This window comes from Delphinus delphis, chromosome 1 (genome assembly GCF_949987515.2).
Source record: "Delphinus delphis chromosome 1, mDelDel1.2, whole genome shotgun sequence".
In the NCBI taxonomy this organism is placed as follows: domain Eukaryota; kingdom Metazoa; phylum Chordata; class Mammalia; order Artiodactyla; family Delphinidae; genus Delphinus; species Delphinus delphis.
In genome coordinates, this window is record NC_082683.1 from 30108887 (window position 1) to 30125254 (window position 16368).

General features: G+C 51.8%; 1 protein-coding gene across 1 annotated transcript in view; it reads right to left on the reverse strand.

Annotated features, from left to right (window-relative positions):
- The window catches only part of EPHA10 (EPH receptor A10), a 40801-nt gene extending 26277 nt beyond the window's left edge, over window positions 1–14524 (reverse strand). The window contains exons 1-5 of the mRNA XM_060019613.1: window positions 14419–14524; window positions 12098–12162; window positions 10735–11413; window positions 5365–5520; window positions 4507–4857 (exon numbers count right to left, since the gene is read on the reverse strand). Of these exons, the coding sequence (XP_059875596.1) occupies window positions 4507–4857; window positions 5365–5520; window positions 10735–11413; window positions 12098–12162; window positions 14419–14524 (1357 nt within the window). The remainder of the gene's footprint in view (window positions 1–4506; window positions 4858–5364; window positions 5521–10734; window positions 11414–12097; window positions 12163–14418) is intronic.
- Between the last annotated feature and the right edge of the window lie 1844 nt (window positions 14525–16368).

Below are 16368 nucleotides of genomic sequence, written 5' to 3' on the forward strand. Positions count from 1 at the left end.
CCATCTAATTTTTGGTACTTTGTTATAGCAGCCCTAGGAAAGTAATACAAAGGTATACAGAATATACAGATTAGACAAAAAACCTCTTATAACTCAATGACAAAAAGAAAACCCAGTACATGAAAAGAGGTTCAACATCATTAGTCATTATGGAAATGTAAACTGAAACTGCAATGAGATACCATTTCATATCCACTGGGATGGCTAAAATCAGCAAGACAAACAAGTGTTGGTGAGGAGGTGGAGAAACTGGAAGCCTTGTACATTTGCTGGTGGGAATGGAAAAGGGTAGAGTTGCTTTGGGAGACAGTCTGGCAATTCCTCAAAAAGTTCAGCAGCTCCTCAAAAAGATAAAAAAGTTTCCATATGTATTGGTCAGCTCAGGCTGCCATAACAAGATACTGTAGACTGGGTGGCTTAAACAACAAAAATGTATTTTCTCATAGTTCTAAAGGCTAGAAATCCCAGATGATGCTTGCCGACTCATGTTTGTATTCTAGTGAGGGCTCTCTTCCTGACTTGCAGACAGCCACCTTCTTGTTGTGTCCTCACCTGTCTTTTCCTCTGTGTATGCACAAAGAGAGCAAATGAGCTCTGGTGTCTGTTCCTCTTCTCGTAAGGACACTAGTCCTTGGGATTAGGGCCTCGTCCTTAGGATCTCATTAACCTTAATTATTTCCTTAAAGGCCCTATCTCCAAATACAGTCACACTGGGGGTTAAGGCTTCAACATATGAACCTGGGAGAGACAATTCAGTCTATGACATCATATGACCTAGCAATTCCACTCCTAAGTATATACCCAAGAGGACTGAAAACCTGTTTCCACAAAAACTTGTACATGAATGTTCATAGCACCATTACTCTAATAGCCAAAAAGCAGAAACAGTCCAAAGTCCATAAACTGATGAATGAATACACAAAATTGTGGTATATCCAGACAATGGAACATTAGTCAGCCATAAACAGAATGGCATACTGATACATATTACAACATGGACAAACCGTGAAAACATCATGCTAAGTGAAAAAAGACAGACATAAGAGTCCACATACTGTATAATTCCCTGTATATAAAATGCCCAGAATAGGCAAATCCATAGAAACAGAGAGTAGATTAGTAGTTATTAGGGGCTGGAGGGGGTGGGAGGAATGGGAAGTGACTGTTAATGGGTTTCTTTGGGGGATGATGAAAATGTTCTGGAATTAGAGAGTTTGTGATAGCTGCTAGGAAAAATGACTGAATTGTACACTTTAAAAGGTAAGTGAAATTTTATGGTATGTGAATTATATCTACAAAGAAAATGACAATACGAACAATGTGATATATTATGTATAAAAACATACTGGATGTAACCAAAGCTATTCTTAGAGGAAATTTCATAGGCTTAAAATATTAAAACTATAATATAAAAACTAAGCACTGGGACTTCGCTGGTGGTCCAGCAGTTAAGACTCCGTGCTCCCAATGCGGGGTTCGATCCCTGGTCAGGGAACTAGATCCCACATGCATGCCACAACTAAAGATCCCGCATGCTGCAACTAAGCCCGCATGCTGCAATGAAGATCCTGCCTGCAGCAACAAAGATCCCACGTGCTGCAACTAAGACCTGGCACAGGCAAACACATAAATAAATATTAAAAAAAAACAACTAAGCACTGAAGCCACCTAGAAAAAGACTTCAGGAAATCAGGAGGATGGTAGTAATAAAGATAAAATCATAAAATAAGTGACAAAAGTAAAGAGCAGTGGAATTGATAAGTTCAAGAGCTGGTTATGTGTCATAACCAATAAAATAAACTTCTGACCAGAATAATTTTTAAAAAGACATCACAGGACACAATATGAAGAAAGAGAAAGTAAGCGTTAACTCCAGATACTATGGAAAGTTTTTAAATAAGCATTTCTGGGCTAATAAATTAGAAAAAGATCATCAAAAGATTTTCTATGAAAGTACAGATTAACAAAACTGATTCAAGAAGAAGTTATAGAAAAGATTGCGAACATCAGCAAGGTACAGTTTCCCAGGCAGTTTTGCATGCCTTCAAAGAATGATAATTATGCTATTTAAACTGTTCCAGAACAGAGAAAAAGAAGAGATTATTCCTGATGCCTTTTTCAAAGCCAGCCCAAAATGCTAAAACTTGACAAAGAACACAATAATTTTAAAAAAATCTACTCTCGGGGGCTTCCCTGGTGGCGCAGTGGTTGAGAGTCTGCCTGCCGGTGCAGGGGACACGGGTTCGGGACCTGGTCTGGGGGGATCCCGCATGCCGCGGAGCGGCTGGGCCCGTGAGCCACAGTTGCTAAGCCTGCGCATCTGGAGCCTGTGCTCCGCAACGGGAGAGGCCGCGATAGTGAGGGGCTCGCGCACCGCTGTGAGGAGTGGACCCCGCTTACCACAACTAGAGAAAGCCCTCGCACAGAAACGAAGACCCAACACAGCCATAAATAAATAAATTTAAAAAAAAAAACTACTCTCTCTTATAAATGTAGATGGAAAAAATATTAAAATATAAGCAAATTAATTCAGCAAATATTAAAAGAATAACACACTCATCTGCAGTAGGGTATAATCTAGGAAGGCAAAAAGAACTCACATTGAAAAAATCCATTAGTAGAATTCATCGTATCGAAAGGTCAAAGACAAAAAAACGTGGTCATCTTGAAAGATGCTCAAGAAGCATTTTGTAAAATTAACATCCATTGCTGATTTTTCTGAAAAGTTCAGTAAAAAGTGAAAGCATTATATGGCCAAGGGGCTAAAAGCAGGGCTTTGGTATTAGACAGACCTGAGTTCAAAGATGGGTCTCGACTACTAGCTGGCTGACTTTGGATAATTCACTTGGCCTCTCAGACTTCAGTTTCACCATCTGAAAGATGATTATCATTTGATTTAAATGAATTAATGTAGAAAATCATATTGCACAGTGCCAAACACAGAGCAGCACTCAATCAGTGAAAGTATTTTTATTAACAAAATGGAAACAGAAGAGTATTTCCTTAACATGATTTTTAAATCCATCTATATCAAAACAGGATTATTATCAGGAAATACCAGATAAAAATTTGTGTTACGTATATTATACAAAAGGGGTTTTATAGTAGATAGTTCTAGGTATGGATATAGAAATAGAAAAAAATGTGGAAGGATATACTCCAAGATATTAGTAGTTGTATATCTCTGGATAATAGGATTATGGGTGCTCATTTTCTTTTTCTATTCTGAATTTTTTAAAATATAAATGCAATAGCAAATGTTAAATCATAATAGAGATAGTAAAAAAAAAAAAAAAAAGTGTTGTCCCAGAAAATCAGGCAAGTTGGGAAATCTCTCCCAAAAGGCAGAGGAAATGGATTAAGAGCTGAAAATGATAAAGGAAGCGACAAGATTTGAGAATCAGAAAAGGGACGTACAACTCAAGGTTTAGAAAGAGTCTTAAGAGAGAGATCAGAGTTATTAGAAGTTCTAGTCAAAGTAATAACTGGAAATAAAAACTGAAAAAAATTTTTCCAGGAATAAAAAAAGGTATGCAGATCCAAAGTTTTACTATGTTCTAGCCAAACTCAATGAAAAGAGGTCAATATTGGTTAAAGTTTATTTTCACCAGTAGCCTAAGAATTATACAAACATCCATGCGTGTACACATTCGTATTCAAGTCACCTACAAAACAATGACGATTACCCTCGCCTCAGACTCTTCTGCAGTACAACTGCCATCAGACGGGGAAGCAGAGTCACAAACGGAACATATCTTCTCAGATATGAAAAGACCATACCACTCACTCACTTATCTTTCTTGCAAAGGATACTTGAAGGATTACTTGAAGCTGAGTGAGACAAATCAAAAGTAAATGTCAAGAATGAGGAAGATGTAGTATAAAAGGATTGTAGGTCTTCATTTATTCATCTCAATTCCAGACTCCGAAATGTGACTGTTATGTGCTGACCAGTGAATTCTATCGCCCCTGACAGTCTGACCCTCCGTGCTTCCTTGCTCTTTTCCAGGACTATGAAAGAGGGTGACAATGCAGCAACACCCTTGCAGAGGCCGAGGGACGAAGTCAGAGGGATACACACAGTGTCCCTCTTTCTAAGACAGGAAAGAAGGAGGTATGATTCTGGTTCCCACTGAAATTTTTGAGAAGGGAGGGCAAAAAGATTGAGGAACCTTCCACCCCTTTTGCCGGGAAACGAGAGGCAAGGCAACTGCAGAGTTGGATGTGGGACATAGGCTTTCCGCGAGGTCAGAAGAAGGAGCACGCACTGGCTCCCGCAGAATCACTAACACTCATAACCTCTTTGGCCCAGAGGCACAGAGTCACCTGTATCCTCAATCTCTCCTCCATGGCCTTCGGGAAGGGGGTTGACCTCGATGGGGGGTCGCCAGGGTCGGGGATTTTTGTTTAAGACCAGCGATCGCAGTTTATCCGGGGTGGCTGCGGGCTGTGGGGATGCTCGCGGTGGGCCGGACGGGCGGGCGCGCGGGGTGCGGAAGGCCTTACCCCCGGCACCGGTGGAGACGGTGACCTGCGCGTAGGTGGCTCCCGCGGCGGCCTCCGGGCCAGACACTCCGTTGAGCGCGGCTACGCGCACGGTGTAGCGCGCGCCGGGCCGCAGGTGCAGCAGTGTGGCGGCGCGCTCCCGCAGCCCCGCCTGGCGCGGCACGAAGGCCACGCGCGGCCCGCACGGTTCGCACGCGCCCGCCGGGTCCTCGCGGCCGCAGCGCAGGCACAGCAGCGAGTAGGTGATGTCCGAGCGGCCGCCCGAGTCGGCCGGAGGCAGCCAGCGCAGCCGCAGCGCCAGCGGCGAGCGGCTCAAGCTGTACTGCAAGTCCCGCGGCGCCGACGGCGGCCCTGGGGGCACAGAGGCGGGCGCCGTCAGGGGCGGGGAGAGGAAGGGCGGGATGGGGGCGGGGGCAGTGAGGGGGAGGGACGGGGGCGTGGAGCAGTGAGGGGCGGGATGTGGGAGTGGGGCGCGGTCAGTGATGGGGTGGGAGGATGTCAGTGAGGGGATGAGGTTGGGGATGCAGAGTGTGAGGGGCGGGAGTCCCCCGCCTGGCTGGAAAGTTGGGAGAGGTGAGGGCGGGGATGGTTGTAGGCGGCGCACACGGTGATCCCCCAACAAGCCTAACCTCATCCCTCCGTCTGGACTGTCTCTGTTGTCCTGCTTCTTCCAACCCCGGGCCCCGGGCCCCATCACCGCCCCAGGCTCCCCTCCCTCCACTCTGCCGTCTGGATCGCTGGCCCCCACGTGCGCCCTGGCGCCCCCGAGTGTGGAACCCCTGCCCTCACAACGCCTCGATTACGCCCTTATGGACCGCCCCACCCACCATCCGGAAGGCATTCAGGAGGGGGACTCACGGGTGCAGGACGCCGAGGGCGGGTCGCTGGGCGAGCGCGCATAGCTTTCCTGGCACACGCAGAACGTGGACGCGTTTTCCAGGGCCCGGCTGTGCTCCGGGCACGGCGAGCAGAGGGGCCGCCGCGGGGACACCTTGTAAAACCCTGGGGGACAGGCTGCGGGGAGGAACTGCGTGAGGAGGGGGCTCCGCCACAGCTTCTGGCTTCCCCCCCCCCCCCGCTTTCCTGACTGCCCCCACTGTGGTGGGCCTTATCTCCTCGAATTGTGATGGGGAAGTGGGGGGCGGGGGTCTCAGCTACTCCAGCACCGCCCCGGGGGTGGCAGCTCGTGACTGAACAATGCAGTATTACTTAACCCTTAGTAAGCGCTTAACGTGCAAACACTGCAGTGTTTCTCTTTTAGTAATTCATTAAATGCTCATAACAACCTGTGAGGTATGTTGCTTTATCCTCATTTTTTAAATGAGGGAGCTAAGGCTCAGAGAGGCTAAGTAACTTGCCCCATGTCCCACAGCTAGTGAATGGACGGATTCCAGCCAAAGCCGACTGGTTTGAGAGACCACACCACACTGCCCTAACGCCCACTGGGAGAAGAGGAACCAAACTTTCCGGTTTTGATGTGAGGACAGAAGAGAGAGGCCTCGAAGGGGTGTCCCACAGTTACCCAAGGACAGACACCCACACACTCCCAGTTACAGAGACAAAAACTCTGACGCACACAAACACACACACTTGTCAGAGCTTCCTCCCACCTCCACTATTTGGGGGCTAATGCATCATAAATTCTCTACTGACGCACTTGGTTCCCATTTGAAAGTGGAGCCAGCCAGGTGGAGAGAGGAGAGGGACAGTGAAAGTTCCCTGGTTCTAGCCTTGGCACCTCCTCAGTTACTTTGCTTCTCTCACCTCCCCCAGAAGTCAATGGTTAAGAGCAAAGGCTTTTATATCTAAACAACCTGGATTTGCAGCTGAGTCGCACCACTTATTTGCTGTGTGGCCTTGGGCAAGTTGGTGACCTCTCTGAGCCTTGTATAGAATACCTACCTCAAAAAGGTGCTTGGAAGATTGAGATAAAACATGCAAACTGCTTAGCCCAGTACAGACAACAGTTATACAATAATGGTAGTAATCACTCTTCCTCCAACTTAGGCCTGAAGTGGAAACAGCTAAGCACCCACTTTAAAAAATTCCTCACCAGCTGGGCCAGGGAGGGAAGCAATGGCTCTTGGCCCTCCTCTCAGAGCTTGGGTGGTCCGCACCTGGTTCCCTGCCCCCGCCAGGACTTCTCTATCCCTCTCCTCTGCTTTAGCTGCTTGTGGAAGGCTGGCTGCTCTCCAGCCCCAAGAAGACATAGTACAGAAGAAGGGACGCAGACTATAGCACTTGGGAAGAACTTTCAGAACTTTCCCTGTCTGGGAGGAGAGGGCAGAGGGCTGAGGGTTCCCATTATCTGGAAGGCTTAGGTTTGGGGGGGAGGGGCGTCCGTGTTGCCTAGAGTCCTGGGCTTTGGGCAGCTTTGGGCAGGGTCTCCAAAGCCCAGGAGGCTTTGGAAGTCTGCCTTCAGCATGAAGCACAGAGCTAGCTAACATCGTGGTCCAGTGGGCAACAGCCACCCGGACTGGGACTCAGGAGACCTGGGTTCCGGTGTTAGCTCGGCCACTTCCTGTGCCTCTCTGGCCTTGAGAAACCATCAGTCAAATGAGAACAATAAGCATGGCCTGCCCACCTCCATTGTGAAATAAGAGAGGGATCTGTTTGCGGGAGCAGGAGCGGGGTGGGGGGTGGGGTCCTCACCGCAGGAGGGAAAGAATGTGGGAGGCTCCTTTTCTCCGTGTGTATGTGGGTGTCTGGGGTCCTAGAGGTGGGTGGTCCCATCAGAGACAGCATTGCTTATTTCTACTTGGAGAGGCTCTGCTTAAAAGAGGTTGTATTGAGGGGCAGACTCAGGAAGTGACTCCTGACTCCCGGCCCCTGCCTTCTTCGGAGTCAGAATTTCAGGGGTCATCTAGTTCAGCTCCCACTGGCCCACCCTCCAGCAGCTTTCCTAGCAGTAGCCACAGTCTTTGCTCAGATACTTGGTAATGGGGAGCCAACCTCCCTCTGAGGCCGCCTCTGCTGAACAATGCTGGCAGTTAGAAAGTGCTTCCTTTATGTTGAGTCCAAAGCAGCCTCCCTGCCTGTAACCCGCCTCATGCCACCTCATTGCAGAGGATTGATGTGCCCTGTAGAGCTTAGCATGTCTGCTTGGGTCCCTCTGCTCCAGGGCAGTCCTACAGAGATCTGAAGACATGAGTCATACACTGATTTTTCCCCCAAGGGAAACCCCAAGTCTTTCAGTAATTCCTCTGGTGGCTGAGAGAGAAGGAACAAGAGTCACGGTCCCTAAAAAGAGAAGCCTCCGGGCTTCCCTGGTGGCGCAGTGGTTGAGAGTCCGCCTGCCGATGCAGGGGACACGGGTTCGTGCCCCGGGAAGATCCCACATGCCGCGGAGCGGCTGGGCCCGTGAGCCATGGCCGCTGAGCCTGCGCATCCGGAGCCTGTGCTCCGCAACGGGAGAGGCCACAACCGTGAGAGGCCCGCGTACCGCAAAAAAAAAAAAAAAAAAGAGAAGCCTCCACATCCATCTGCCTTTAGAGAGGGCTCTATAATAGCTGCAGAAGGCACTTGCAGGGTCTTCCTTCCCTTTTTTTTTTTTTTTTTGCGGTATGCAGGCCTCTCACGGTTGTGGCCTCTCCCGTTACAGAGCACAGACTCCGGACGCGCAGGCTCAGCGGCCATGGCTCACGGGTCCAGCCGCTCCCCGATCTTCCCGGACCGAGGCACGAACCCGTGTCCCCTGCATCGGCAGGCGGACTCTCAACCACTGCGCCACCAGGGAAGCCCGTTTCCTTCCTTTCTTGAAACCCTCCCACAGCTCCCCAATGCCAGCCACCCCACCCATCCGTACTGAACTTTTCCTTTCACACCTCTGGATCTTGTACTGTAATCTTACACCCCTTCTCTTCTGGTGAACTGCTATGTTCCTCCAAATCCTAGTTCAAAATAACACCTCCCTTGTGAAGCTTTCCCTGGCATCCTCCCCACCTCCATACTCCCCAAGGCAGAGTTGATGCCATTACAAATGGCCTTTGTCTGGTCTCAGCCAAAGTCAGAAGTGGGATTGGGTTCCCGGGTGTGTGTGTGTGTGTGTGTGTGTGTGTCCCTCTCATTGCCCAGAGTGTGTATCCAAACCCCCTCCTCCAACACCTGATCCAGTGATTCAACAATGTTTTAGCATCGAATATGAGCCAGGTGCTGTTCTAGGCTCTGAAGCTACAGCAGTGAATAAGGCAGACCAGGATTCTACTGTACACTGGTACAGATGCCCTTCTCCTACCTCACAGCGGGAAGAGAGGCCATCAGCTGGTCATTCCCTTCTCTACTAGCTCTTCCCGGTCACCGTACAGGGAGCGGAGCCATAAAAGCGGTCCGTTTAGGGTGTGGGCAGTAGGGCACTGTCTGTGGAGTATTTAAAAACAATGAAACTGACTAAAACGTGGTCTGCTTTTTGTTAGCAGCATGTGTCAGCAATTCTGATCCACATCAGTAATAAAATACTTCTTCCCCCGAGGCCTACTGCTCCCACCACCCCCTACTTGGTACCCCACTGGCTCCTCCCTCATGTGTAAAGAAGGCTCACATCTACAGTAAAAATTCTCTCTCCACCGAATGTCCTCCTCAAGACACCAGGCCCTCTCCTGCCCTTTCAAACCCAGCCTCCAGAGAGTGTTTACGGTCCCCGACTCTAGCTCCTCAGCTGCCTTCGTCCTTCAGTCCACTGCAGCTGGTTGCTCTCTCCATCACTCAGCTGACACTGCTCTTACCAGGGCCACCAGGCAGACACTGGCCAATCCTCGCCTTATCTGACTGCTCGCCAACACTGCAGGCCATTCGTTCCTGGGTACCTCCATCGCCCTTGGCTGCCATGAAATCACACTCTCCCCCAGCCTCTGATCACTGCCTTGCAGTCTTTTTTACGGCCTCCATTTCTTCCACTTCCCCTCCTATAGTGCTGTTCTGTGAGAGTTCATCATTGGCCCTCTTGCTTCATACCCCACACATTCTCCCTGGTCTGTCCCAACCACACCTGTATCTTCAAGTCGCATCTATCTCTCTGTTGCTGAGCTCCAGACCCACTTTCTAGCTACCTCCACTTGAACGTACCATGGACACCGTCAATTTGATATGTCCATCCACGTCCTATGTTCTCTACCCCAGTCCGTTCAGTCCTCCAGATGCAGATAGGAGAGAGAAGGAGAGATCTGTTCCTGGTGCCCCACAGAACAGAGAGTCCAAAAGAACCCCCAACATGGAGGCTCTGCCCCAGGGGGTGCAGTGATTCTAGTTCAGAGAGTTGGGTGGGATCTTAGTAGTCATCCAGTGCAACCTCCCAGTCTCTCTCTCCAACTCAAGAATCCCCCTGCTTGGGCTTCCCTGGTGGTGCAGTGGTTACGAGTCTGCCTGCCAGTGCAGAGGACACGAGTTTGAGCCCTGGTCTGGGAAGATGCCACATGCCACAGAGCAACTAGGCCCGTGCACCACGACTGCTGGGCCTGCGCTCTGGAGCCCATGAGCCACAACTACTGAAGCCCGCGAGCCTGGAGCCCATGCTCCGCAGTGGGAGAGGCCACCGCAGTGAGAGGCCCGTGCACCGCAACGAAGAGTAGCGCCTGCTCACTGCAACTAAAGAAAGCCCGAGCGCAGCAACAAAGACCCAATGCAGCCAAAAATAAATAAATAAATTAATTAATTAATTTAAAGAAAATTAAAAAAGAATCCCCCTGCCAGCCTCTGACTTGCATATTGTCGGTGACAGGGAGCTCACTCCGTATAATGCAACCAACTCCACTAGCCCCTAGCTAATACAGTTGGCCAACTGTAACATTCTTCCTTATGCACAGGGGAGTCAGCATGGTGTAGTAGAAAGAACTTGAGAGTTGGGCAAATCTGGATTCAAATCCCAGTTCCCCACTTCCTAACTGCAAGTGAGGTGTTAATCTCTCTGAGCCTCTGTTTCCTCATCTGCAAAATAGGAATAATGATGACTTTATTGCTGTGAATAAAGGAGAAGGCCCGTGTGAGGTGCTTATCATGGTGCCTAAAATATAGGTCCTGATGCCCCCTTATATGGAGTCAAATTCACCTCCCATTAACTTCACTCACCGATTCTGGCTGGACCCACTGGAAGCACCGCAAAATGTCTGGACTCCCGGCTCCACATCCCGTGGCTTCCGCACTCCCCACCCTGCCTCTTTCATCTAGGACACTCTCTCTCCCAACTGCCACCTGCGCGCTACACTCCCACACCACACCCCCCAGTGCGCTGGATACCTTCACAGATGTCACCACGTTCCTGGAATCCCGCACTGCAGCTGCAGCGGCCCACGGGCACAAGCCACTCACCATCGGCGCCGCAGTGCATGCGCGGGGGGCTGCCGGGCTCCCCTTCTGAGTGCGCCACGCACGTTCCGGTCACCTCCACCAGCGTGGAGAAGGCGCTCTCGGCTGCGGTGGCTGGGAACGCCGCCAGACCCCGCACTGTAGCGCGGCACTGCTTGTAGTAGACGCGCACAGAGACCAGCGCCACGCATGCGCCCACGTCCTGGAAGGCTAGGTGGAAACCCCGCCGGCTCAGCGGACCGATCTCTCGCACCTCTGTGTTCAGCTTCATCTTGCGCTCGCCCAGGTCGCCCTGCGTGAAGCTCTCGTCCGCCGCGATCGTGTCGATCTTGCGGGGCCGGCTGCCGCCTGGGCGGGGATGCCCACGGCCCAGATCGGCCTCGGTTTCCAGATAGTAGACGTTGAAAGTCTCCTTGCAAGTGCCGGCGGCTCCAGGGATGCTGCTGCAGTCGCGCAGTGTGAACTGCAGCTCCACGAAGATGCGCTGCCCGCGCCCGCGGCTGATCCAGCCAGTCTGCAACCAGTTGTCCTGGTTGGGCTCCAGCACGTTGCACACCTGGTAGGTGCGAATGGGACGGTCGTGCTCGTCCACGCCGCTGATCTCCTCCCACTGGGGAGGAGAACAAAGATGTGGGCAGCTCAGAGCCAAGGCGCCCCCAAGAGGTCGAGCCCTGGCGGTGACTCGGGCTGAAACCCCCTTTCCCCATCATTTTGCATTCTCTTCTCCCCTCCTTCTCTATACACACCCCTAAAATTATAAGACGCAGAGCTGGGAGAAACGTTGGAGACAACTGAGTCCAACTGACGGGGAAACTGAGGCTCCAGAGAATGGTGACTTGAGTGGATATACACGTCGGGTTAGTAGCAGAGCTAGGAAAGGAGTCTCCTGGCTCTCCACCAGTGCCTTTCCACAACACCAAACTGCTGTCACACTGCCACATCTCCCCACCACTACCGCAAGCCTCTTTTAGGATTCCAAGTCTTGCTTGTTCTGTCAATCTATCGATCAACAGCACTGTTTGCTGGATCTATTGGGTGCAAGGCACCATCCAGCACTGGCTCCATCCAGATGCCACGTTTCTGTTCCTAGACACAGTCAGTTGTCTTCTTGCTTTTTCTGTCTGACTGAAGACTCAACGTTTTCTAATAGGTCACTCTGGCTTGAAGCCAGGGCTGCTGGAGACCACATGCTCTGAGGACCATTTCGATCTGATGTAACCATGGGGAGATAAAGGGACTGAATCCTGGACCACCAGAGGCTCCTTGGGACAGGGAAGGAAAGGTTTACACTTACCCCATTACTCGGCAGTGCAGTCCAGCCCAGATCAGCCTGGGAGGCTTTGGAATCCAGGAGGGTGACTAGAGAGAGGGGAGAATAGAAGTGTCAGAAAGCCAGAAGTTCAGGAGTACGAGATTCTTTGGCGAGTTCACTTTAAATTTGCTAACGGAGGGAATTCCCTGGCGGTCCAGTGGTTAGGACTCTGTGTTTTCACTGCCGAGGGTCCAGGTTCAATTCCTGGTGGGGCAACTAAGCCTCGCAGCGTGGCCAAAAAAAAAAAAAAAAGCTAACTGAGGAAACAGAGAATGTGGTGAAGGACACAGACACGGTTTTTCCACTCCATACCTCCCCACGAGGAAGTGTGAGTAGCTCTAGTGTAAATAAAGGTAGCCATGATGATTTGGGAGGGAGCCTGTATTAGTTTCCTGTGGCTGCTGTGACAAATTACCACAAACAGTGGCTTAAAACAACAAAATTTTATTCTCTTACATTTCTGGGTGTCAGAAGTTGAAACTCGGTCTCACTGGTCTAAAGTGAGGGTGTCGGCAACACTGGAGGCTCAACGGGGAGAATCCATTTCCTTACCTTCTTCAGCTTCTAGTGGCCACACCTGGATTCCTTGGCTTGTGGCCCCTTCCTCCATCTTCAAAACACACCATTCCAATCTCTGCTTCTGTCATCACATTGCCTTCTCCTCTGATTCTGACTGACCCTGTGTCCCTCTTATAAAGACCATTGTGATGACAACTGGGCCACCCATATAATCCAGGGTAATCTCTCCAACTCAAGATCCTTAACCACATCTGCAAAGTCTATTGCCATTTATGATAATATACACAGATTCTGGGGATTAGGATATGGAAATATTTGGGGAGTCATTATTCAGCCTGGCACAGAATCCATGACAAGTACCATAAGACTGGCTTTTAAATGGGGGATCAGTGATCCCCCCCGCCTTCCCAGGTTCCCTAAATTATAACTGAGTGTCGAGAAGAGGGAGAAAGTGAGCATATCAAAGGATTCCTGTATATATCCCTGAATTCACTCATACTTAGGTGTTCTTCTGAGGTCTGGGGTCACCAGGGATGGAAAAGACTTGAACCTTTTTAGTTTGACTCCCAAGGTCTCTGGGGAAAACAAAGTAGAGAGACCCTGCCAGCAGCAACAGAAATAAAAACCTCTCATCTCCTCAGCCAGCCCCTTTCCCAGGGGCTGTCACCTCTACTGCCTTTTGGAAGACTGTCAGGGTTCCTTTAATATATAAAGCCATGGCTCCTTCTATACCAGAGAGGCTTGAAGTCACTTTCTTCCCCCAGGAGGCATCTGACCAGCAGTCTGGATTCCGCTGTCAGCATCGGTCCCAAGAAGCACTGGTTTGGACAGCACAGCAGCAACTCAGAGACAGGAGCCCAGGTCATCCCCAAATCTTGGAAGATTCCTCATCTGGAGCTTAAGCAAGGGGGTGGGGCTCCAAGGTGAGACCTTTAAGAGTGTTGGTCCCAGACGCGTCAGCGACAATGGGCAGGACCGCTGACAGCTTCCCGATTTCGGTATAACTTACAGCACATCAGAATTGCATATTGGAAAGCATCAGAGATCCAGCGCCCCGACCAACCCCGAGGCCAACGCCTCAGATTCCAGCTCCTCCGTATTCTGCACCTGGATATTACGCCTCTGGATTCAACTGAGGGTACAGTTCCCCCAAATCTAGGCAAGATGCGGGCTCTGGTCCAGTGGGCAGCCCCAAACCCGGCAACTCGGAGAGCGCTGGTTAGTCTACGCTTCAAAATCAGCACTGCGGACAGCTTCCTGGTCAGCACGTCGGGCAGCTCCCGGACCCAGACACACCCCGGCCCCCACCGCGCCCCGCCACCCTCGCCTCCAGACCCCGCGCCCCCGCCGCGGCACCAGCGCTCTACCTCCTGTTCGCCACGCAGTGGTCCCCTAGCCCCCCGCCGTTCGGGCTCCATCCCGTCTCCCCGTACTCTGATCTCACCTCCGCATCTCCCTGCCCCCACACCTCCCACATCCAATTGCTCAGCCTGTCCGTCTCACCGGCCCCTGAACCGCCGCCTCTGGCTCCCACGGTTCCTGGTCTCTTTCTTCCCTAGCCTCCCAGGTCTCCAGTCCCCAAGCTCCTCAATGCTCCTCTCTTCTCCGTTGTTTAGCCACCTTTCCCTCCGTGTCTCCAGTTCTTTGCTTCCCGCTGCCCGCTTGCTTCGAACCCCAATACCGACTCCAGTCTCTCCATACGACTCCTTCTCCCAGCACCCCAGCTCTCCAGCCTCCTGTATTTTGGCATCCCAGGCTCCAAGAACAGCCGCCAGACTCCTCACCTTCCTCGGCGGTCCCGGGCCTCCCTGGTCCCAAAAGCAAGGCGAGACAGAGCGGCGTCAGGCAGATGAACAGGCGCAGCGGATGTGGGCCGACGCCGGTCTCCATGGTCCGCAAACCGAGCTGTCAGTGCGGCGGCGGCTCGAGCCGCGCCAGCCCCAGCACCGCTGAGCAGTGCCCCCAGACCCCAGCGCCGGCGGGGGGCGGGATCTCGCCGGTGACCATCATCCATGGGGACCAAGCATTATGCACCGCCGCGGGAAGTCCACCAATCCCCGCCAGCAGAAGGTGGAGGGGTGGAGTTTCAGAGGCCAGGGGCGGATCAGAGAATTGGAGGCGGGGGAAGGAAGGGGTCCCGCCAGTCTCCAAACCGTGGGGGTGGGGCAGCGCTGAGAGCCATTTGGGCTCATGGGGAGGGGGATGAGCCGACGTTGGTGGCCCAGAGCGCTGAACCTTAGCCTCTCATTCCTGAGAAGTAGGCGATGTGGGCGTGGCTTAAGGAGGAGCGAACCTCTGGGAGGCAACGACACTTGCAGCCTCAGAGCTAACCTGGAAGACCCCTTGTACCTAGGACTTGCAGGAGGTTTTGAAGCCTGGTATCCTGACCCCAAGCTCTGGGAAGCTCCTCTATCTCCCAGCCCTCGGTTTCTTCCAGTGTCTGCGGCTTCTCGTATCTCCACCCCGCCCCCTTTCTCCCCGCCCTCTTCACACACACACACACACACACACACACACACACACACAGACACACACACACTCAGCGGCTGGAGGAAGAGGCCAAGCCCGACCTCGAGAGCTACTCGAGAAAGGAGAGTAAAGTGGCAGACAGAGTCCCACCCTACCAGCAGCTCTTCCGAGGCTGGGAAACCATGTGGACGCCAGGACGGGCGGTGATAGATTTTGCATGAACTACCGGTTCCTCAGGTTCCTGCTCCTGCTGCCAGGACACAGGCAGCTCTCTCCACAACCACCCCTTTCCCCAGCCTGGAGTCCCCCCCCCCCCCATAATCCCCCTCCGCCCGCCCCAGGGGACTGGTGAGGAGCGCAGCGGCCGGACTCCCAGGCATCAGCGAGAGGAGGAGCAATCCTCGCAGAGTTCACCCAGCGCTGAAGAAGCGAAAGGAAACGTGGAGCACGACCTCTATCTAGTGAAGGTCATTTACGTGCTAGCTGAGGGTTTAAGGCATTGATGCTGGGAAGGGCTGGGGCCCTCCAGGATGAGGGAGGCGGCTGTCGAGCGCCACCATCTGGACTGAACTTGAGCGGAGAAAGCTCCACCCACCCTGTGGCTTTTCAGAGCTCTTTTCTTGGGGGACGCAACCCCTCTCCTCTAGAGGCTATAGTAGCCGGAGAAACTTTGAGAATGAATGTGAGTCCTGCATGGCCTGGATGTCTGTGCATCTTGTATATATATATTCCACCCCTCTTCAGCCAACAGTTACTGGGTGCCATGCTCTGTGCTGAGGATACCTGGGTGAATCACACTGTCTCTACCACAATCCATACCTCTCTGAGCACCAAATCGAATGAAAATTTCTGGCATCATGGAGCACTGGTCATTTACAAGGCACTTTCATATGTCACTTCTGTGTGTGTGTGTGTGTGTGTGGTATGTGTACAAGCGCACTTGCTCGCTCACAGACATAGTCGCTGGACAGCAGCAATAGGAATAGTGACTGGGAGGAATTGAGCTCCTTTGCCCATAGAAAGAAAGGTCATCAGGAGGGACTGAGGCTCGGACACAGCAGAAGACTGAAGCTCGCTGAGGAAGCAGAAGGAGATGTGGCATCCTGCTGGTCCTTGAATGCAGGCGGAGGCTCTGAAATCAGATCTACCTGAAGAAGGGCTCTTACACTCCCACCTCCTTCCCATCTTTATTCTCCGCACGCTCGATTTTCCCCTCCCCCTTCCCCCAGCGCTGGGAGAAGGTATTTTTAGAAGCTGCTTGGAGA